This window comes from Chlamydomonas reinhardtii, chromosome 1 (genome assembly GCF_000002595.2).
Source record: "Chlamydomonas reinhardtii strain CC-503 cw92 mt+ chromosome 1, whole genome shotgun sequence".
NCBI lineage: Eukaryota > Viridiplantae > Chlorophyta > Chlorophyceae > Chlamydomonadales > Chlamydomonadaceae > Chlamydomonas > Chlamydomonas reinhardtii.
Window position 1 is genome coordinate 2,715,817 of NC_057004.1, and position 6,227 is coordinate 2,722,043.

The 6,227-nt window shown below is 65.4% G+C and overlaps 1 protein-coding gene across 1 annotated transcript in view; it reads right to left on the reverse strand.

Annotated features, from left to right (window-relative positions):
• Window positions 1-2,460: 2,460 nt before the first annotated feature.
• The window catches only part of CHLRE_01g016150v5 (uncharacterized protein), a 5,606-nt gene continuing 1,839 nt past the window's right edge, over window positions 2,461-6,227 (reverse strand). Inside the window, exons 5-12 of the mRNA XM_043058393.1 lie at window positions 5,787-5,854; window positions 5,445-5,497; window positions 5,156-5,205; window positions 4,717-4,797; window positions 4,263-4,376; window positions 3,947-4,015; window positions 3,536-3,668; window positions 2,461-3,249 (exon numbers count right to left, since the gene is read on the reverse strand). Of these exons, the coding sequence (XP_042928307.1) occupies window positions 2,990-3,249; window positions 3,536-3,668; window positions 3,947-4,015; window positions 4,263-4,376; window positions 4,717-4,797; window positions 5,156-5,205; window positions 5,445-5,497; window positions 5,787-5,854 (828 nt within the window). The 3' untranslated portion in view covers window positions 2,461-2,989. The remainder of the gene's footprint in view (window positions 3,250-3,535; window positions 3,669-3,946; window positions 4,016-4,262; window positions 4,377-4,716; window positions 4,798-5,155; window positions 5,206-5,444; window positions 5,498-5,786; window positions 5,855-6,227) is intronic.

Here is a 6,227-nt window from a genome sequence, read left to right on the forward strand (position 1 = left end):
GGGCCCCGTCCCCTCCCGATGTCCCCTGTTACCATGTGCTTGAGAGCCAGCAGTATCCAACAGCCTTGCGTTGACTTCTACTCTAGGACAACATCATCCGAGCACCACTGCACCAGGTCATTCGGCCGCCGCCCCACCAGCCGCATGCGCATGGCTTACGCCTGTGGATCGCGCATGCAGCCACAACCGCGCTCACTGACCCAGCAGCTCCCCGGTCGTGAACTCACCGGCGACAACACACACGGCAAGCTTGCCCTGGCGTGCCTACGCACGCTGACTCCTTCAGACCAACTGCCCTGCCCTCCGGAACTCTGGTCGCGTGCACTGGATCCGAGGCGGTTAGGCGTATGCGCTTGTGCTTCGCGCCCTGGCTGATGGCTGAATTAGGCAGCGGCTTCCTTGTTGGCCAGTTCAACGCCCGCGACCAAGTCTGCCTTGGGCAGAACGCTCGCTGCTAGAGCAGCTCCGGCGTGAGGCGGTGCCAGGGCGCATCATCCAGGCTAGGGTGCGCTGCCACAGGCCCATAGCAGTAGCAGTTGATGCCAGCCCACATGCACGCCCGGTTGGCCTCTCCATTGACCTTATGCAACTGCCTCCGGCGGTGGGGGGGGCGGGCCTGTTGCCGCTGGTGCCGCATGTGAAAGCGCGGCAAGCCGGTCTCGCGGTCCGGTGTGTGTTGGGTGTGTGTGGTCTGCTGCCGTACGTGCCCCCGTGGACCCGGGTCGCGGCGGCGTGGCTGCGCCAGGTGCACCCGGCGGCAACGCCCCTGCGTTTCTTGGTGCGGGGGGCCGCGGACCGTGTGCTGAATAAGCCGCTCACCCCGGCGGGCAAGCCGTTTGCGCGCCTGCTGAAAGCCATGACTGCATTGCCCGCGGTGACTCTTGTGGCGCCGCCCGAGCCGGGCGCGTGGGTGAGTCATGTGCCGTTGTGGGCTAACCCGGCGCTGTGTGTGGACGGCCGCACGTGGGAATTGGCTTTCGCGGATTTGTTCGCTCTGCCGGGACTGGCGTGTGTGGGCCAGCTGGTTGCAGCGCATGACGGCCTGAACGAACTGCGGCAGGCATTGACAAGCCCTTGGGCGGAGGGCTCCCGGTCTGGTGAAGCGTGTGCGGATATGTATGTGACTGCTGTGTGGAGGCGGGTGCTGCACTGGAGCACGCGGGCACGCCTGCCGTCGCCCCTGCCGGGGCCGGCGTCGCCTCAAGAGGCGGCCGACCGGTTTGCGGCGGCGGTGGCCCTTCTTCCCGCTGGCTGGGCTGCCGCCGCGCGTGCGGCCCAGCTGGCTCGGGGGCCTGCCGCCGCGCTGCCGCTCCCGGTGGCCGACGTCGTGAGTGCTACGGCGGAGTCGGTGCAACGGGTGGTGCGGGGACTTGGATGGTTGCAGTGCGGGGGGCCGCCCATCCTGCTCACTGCCTACACGGTGAAGGCGGGGACCGTGCTACAAATGGCTCCACAGTTAGCCGCCCTGAAGGCTAAGCATTTGCAGTATGTGTGCGATGCGGGTGTGTCGGGGGTGGGGGCTGCCCTGGCGGCGGGGGCCTTCGTGTGCACCTTGGCCCGCTTGTGGTCGCTGAAATGGGAGAATCATCATAAGGAAGCACTGTGGCGTGTGGCCGCCAACGCTTGCTGGGCGTTTCCACGGCATGCTAGCGAGCGGGCGCGAGGCGTTACTGTTGACCCGTGTTGGGCGTGTGGGGTGGACATGCAGGATGGGGACCGGCGTCATTGGTTTTGGGACTGCACTGTTGCGCTGTCACTGCGGGAAAGTATGGGGATGGCTATGGGTTTCCTGCCGGAGGAGGCTCTAAGTGCCTTCTCTCGTGAGGAGTTGTGGTTAGTGCGCCCGCCTGCGGGGCTTGCGCCACCTGTGTGGGATGTGGTGTGTCTCGCTGCTATGTCTGCCCTGGACTTTGGTCGGCAGCGTGTGGTTATGGCCGGGTTGGCGGCGCGAGCGAAGCTGCCGTCGGCCCGGGTGCTGAGCATTGGACTTGCCGTCGTAGCTGACTTCTGGGGTCGTCTCCAGACGTTTGTGACTTTGGGTATCAGGCCAAAGGGTTGGGACGCTGTGCCGTTTGCGCATCCCTTCATATCTCGGGCTGTTGGTGACGGCATGGTTTTGCGCTTGCCGTATGACGCTGATTCCCCGCCCCCCTCGCCGTGAGAGGTTGTGCGTGGTTGGTGGCTATGTGTGTGGGCAGGATGCACGTGTGGGCGACCGTTCTAGTACCTGGACGCTTGCGCCCTGGTTAGTGCGTGCGCTGTGCGTGTGTCCTGCGGCCTAGACGTTTCCCGGCACTCCTGTGCCTAGGCTTGTGGCGTTGAGGCACAGCGGTGGGGCTCTGGCGGGTTGAGGCTTGGCTAGGACTCACTGTGCGCGGAGTCACACGGACTTTGCCCGCGGGAGGGTTTGCAGCAAAGTCGGGGTTGGGCCCTGATAGCATGTGATGGCTCGGCGTCTTCGGGAGCTGGGACTGTCCCCTCTGTAACATCCGCATCCATAGCAGTAATTGTGTGCCGAAAACGGCAATCGTGTCGTCTCTTGGGATCGCGGCAAAAGCTTTGGCAGTTTTCTACAAGTCCGCGCGAAACTTCCTGCCCTGTCTCGCTTCCGCTCCCATGCACACTCCTCCACACGATAAGAGCTCACCCCTCTGACCACGCGCCTCAGCTCACAGCTAGCCCACATGCCCGGTCCCACCCGTTTCCAACCTGCCCCTGACCCTGTCCCATCTCGCACCCTTGTCATCTGCTGCCCAGGCACGGCGCCAGGCACGGCGCCCCTCAGTCCCCACCTTCACTTCCGCCTTGGCAACACCGCTCCTATCCTACCGCATGCACTCCTTCACATCCCCTTCCTCCCCGCCCAACTCAACCACCCACCGCCCACCACCCACCACTCGCCACCACCACCACTACCACCACTACCGCCATCCATCCATTCATCCATCCATCCATCCCTTCATCCACACCACCACTGCCGCCACCCGCCTTACGCGCTGGTGGCGGCGCCGGCTGCTGCTGCCGCCGCCGCCTGCTGGCCGCACTGCTGCAGCAGCTCGGGATGCAGCGCTGTGACGTAGGCGTCGATCTCCGCCTTGATGGCCTTGCTGTCGTGCAGACCATCGATGAGGCGGCGCGGGATGCGGCTCTCGCCCGCCGCCGCGCCCATGACCGCGCCCAGCGCCGCGCCGCGGTGGCAGTTCTCGCCGCCCACGTTGGTGTTGGCCAGCACCGCCTTCTCGAACGAGTCTGTGACGTGTGCAGGAAAGGCAAGCACACGAGGGTTGGGTGGGCGTGCGGTAGGGAGGCGTGCGGTATGTGTATAGGGTAGAGGAGGGAAGACAGCAAAGCAACTACCCTCTCCACCTTCGATCCTTCCCCTTCCCAGTCCCATGCCCCCCGTCCACGTGCCAACCTGTCTACCTTCTCCAGCGCTCTCCCTCCCCTCTCCACTCCCTCCCTGCCTCGTCTTCCCCCCGCTGGACTGAACTACCCCCTCCCTCCCTCCCTCCCTCCCTCTCCCTCCCGCCCGCACCTGCGTACTTATACGCCAGGTACAGCAAGGAGGGGAAGGAGTCCTCGATGTAGCAGGCGGAGCCAAAGGTGGAGTGCACGATGCGGATGTCGTCGTACGGCACCAGCTGGGCCAGGTCCACACGCATGCGGGTCTGAAGGGCAGTGGTGGGGGGAGAGGGGGAGAGGGGAGGCGGGTGAGGAACCTGAGGAGGGGGCTTGGGTTCGGGGCATGGAGATGATTGTCGTGGGGAGAGGGGGCTCGCACTCGCAGGCACCGGCCCACACTTGCCGCGGGGCTGCTCGGTCGGCGCATGTGTGTGTGTGTGTGTGTGTGTGTGTGTGTGTGTGTGTGTTAAAGAGCACAAGGAAAACGTGTGTGTGTGTGTGTGCGCGCGTGTGGCACCCTGTTGTGTGCCCCAGCGCCACTCACCGCGAGCGCCTGTGTGGCGGTGCGCAGGTCGGCGCCGCTGACCAGCGAGTAGATGAGGTCCGAGTATTGCTGCGGGGTGGGGTGGGCGGGACGGGTGGGTTGCAAGGATGGTAAGGAGAAGCGCAGCCAAGTAGACAGCAGGCGCAGGGGCGCGTGGGGTATGTGGGTGGGTGGGTTGGTGGGTGCACGAGTCCAGCAAGAGGGCTATCCCCGCAGCACGTCCCACCGAACAGCCTGCCACAACCCCCCGGGAGCGCGCATCACCCCAACTGCCCCTCCCCACCCAGCTTCCACAGGTGCCGCCGCCACCGCTCACCTCGGCGTATCCCGCCAGCTTGCGGGACTCGTGTGTGGTGGTGAGGTGGCGCATCATGCGCTCCTTGGCCGCGGCGGGGCCGTCCAGCTTGGCCAGGATCACGGGGGGCAGCATCTGCGGGTGTGGGTGCGGGTGGCGGCGGTGGCGGGTCGAGCGGGTCGGCGTTTGTGCGTGTGCGCGGTGTAAGCCCAGTGTGCACTCGGGCAGGGGACGTGCCGTGCCGCCTTGGGTGTTGGGTGTGTCAAGATGGCGGCTGCGGGGCAGCAGGCAGCCCGACATGCCGCCTCCCGGGCTCTGTAAGGTCCCTGCTGTTGCTGCACCACCCACCACGCACCCACGCACCACCATCACCACCACCACCACCCACTCCCACGTCCCAATCCCAATCCCAATCCTAAGCACCCCCACCTCCCACTCCACAGCACCACCACCTCTCACTCCCGCCCCCACCCACCACGAAGCCGCCGATCTGCGCCGTGTTGTGTCCCTCAGTGCCCTCGCTGCAGCGCTCCGGGGGAATGCCGGCAGCCCAGTTCTGCAGTCGCGTGGGGAGTTGAGAGGAGTGGGTGGGGTAAGCAAGGCGCGACCTGCAGGACCCACGTGTGCGGGCTTGTGCCTGGAACACACAACCATCGCATTTTGAAGGCGTCCCCTCGTACCCCCCCCCTCCCACACGTCTTCAATACTAGTCGAGCCTGGCATCTGTGGAATGGGGCTCCACCCCATTATCGCAAATGTCCTACACACCCTACGCCTCTTCGCGTCCCGGCTTGGTTTGGGCTGGTACCTACTAACCCTATGCCTCTTCTCATGTCTCATGTCTCATGTTTGTTCATTTGGACCTGCCTACCAGCCCTTTATCCCCCTCCCCATCCCTCTCCCTCCTCCCACACCTTGAAGAAGTCGCGGTGGAAGGACTCGGCGTAGGTGTCGTTGTGGGAGCCTGGCAGGCAGCGGGGGGGGGGGAGTGCGGCAGGGGTGCGGCAGGGGGGCAGCGGGGTTGCGGTCGGGGCCGTAAGGTGCAGGTGAGTGTGGGTGAGTGCGGGTGGAAGTGGGCGGCTGGGGCTCGCGCGTGTGTCGTGTGTGAGAAAGCAAAAAATGGAAAGGTCGACACTGTGCGTGCGAACGTGCTGTGCGCGCGAATGGAGGGCTCGGCCCCCACCCCCACCCCCACTCACTCACCGGGTGTGGTCATGAACTTGACGTACTCCTCCAGCCACTTCTTGTCGTCGTACCTGTGTGTGTGTCGGGTGGGGGGGTGCGTGTGCATGTGTGTGTGTGTGTGTGTGTGTGTGTGTACGGCACATGGCATGCCACAGCAATTGACACGGCACAACACAGCTGCACAGCTACGGTCCTATACCATGCATTACTGACTTGCCACCGACCACGTGCAAGGGCTCGCAGGATCCGTGTCCGGCTACCATGTGCCACACGACCCACAGCTAGCTCATTTCCCCGCTCCCCAGCCCCCTCCAGCCCCCTCGTGCTCTCGCCCCCCCAGCCCCTGACTCCTGCGCTCACCCCTTGTCGCGCGTGATGGTGCGCATCACCACTCGCGCGCAGATGGCGTTGAGCGTGTTCTCGCCAGCCTGGACCCAGAGGGGGAGGAAGGGGAGGGGGCAGGGGGCAGGCAGGGGCACACACAGGTGCGGGTAAGGCAACCGAAGGTGAGGCTGCGTGCAAATCAGGGGGACAGTCACGCTGCCCTGGACCTGGCCAAACACATGTCCATTGGTAGCCCTCCCCCAGCAAGCCGCCCGCGCCCACGCAACATCCGCAGCCGGCCCCTCCTCCTGCCTTACCGTACTGTCAGCCCCAGTCCTCCACCACCTCCTCCACCACCTCCCCCTAGGCACCCACCTTTCAACCCCTCTCCCTTCCCCTCTCCCTCCACCCCCCTTTCTCCCTCCTCCTCCCCCTTCCTCCCCCTCCCCCTCCCCTTCCCCCTCCCCCTCCCCTCAA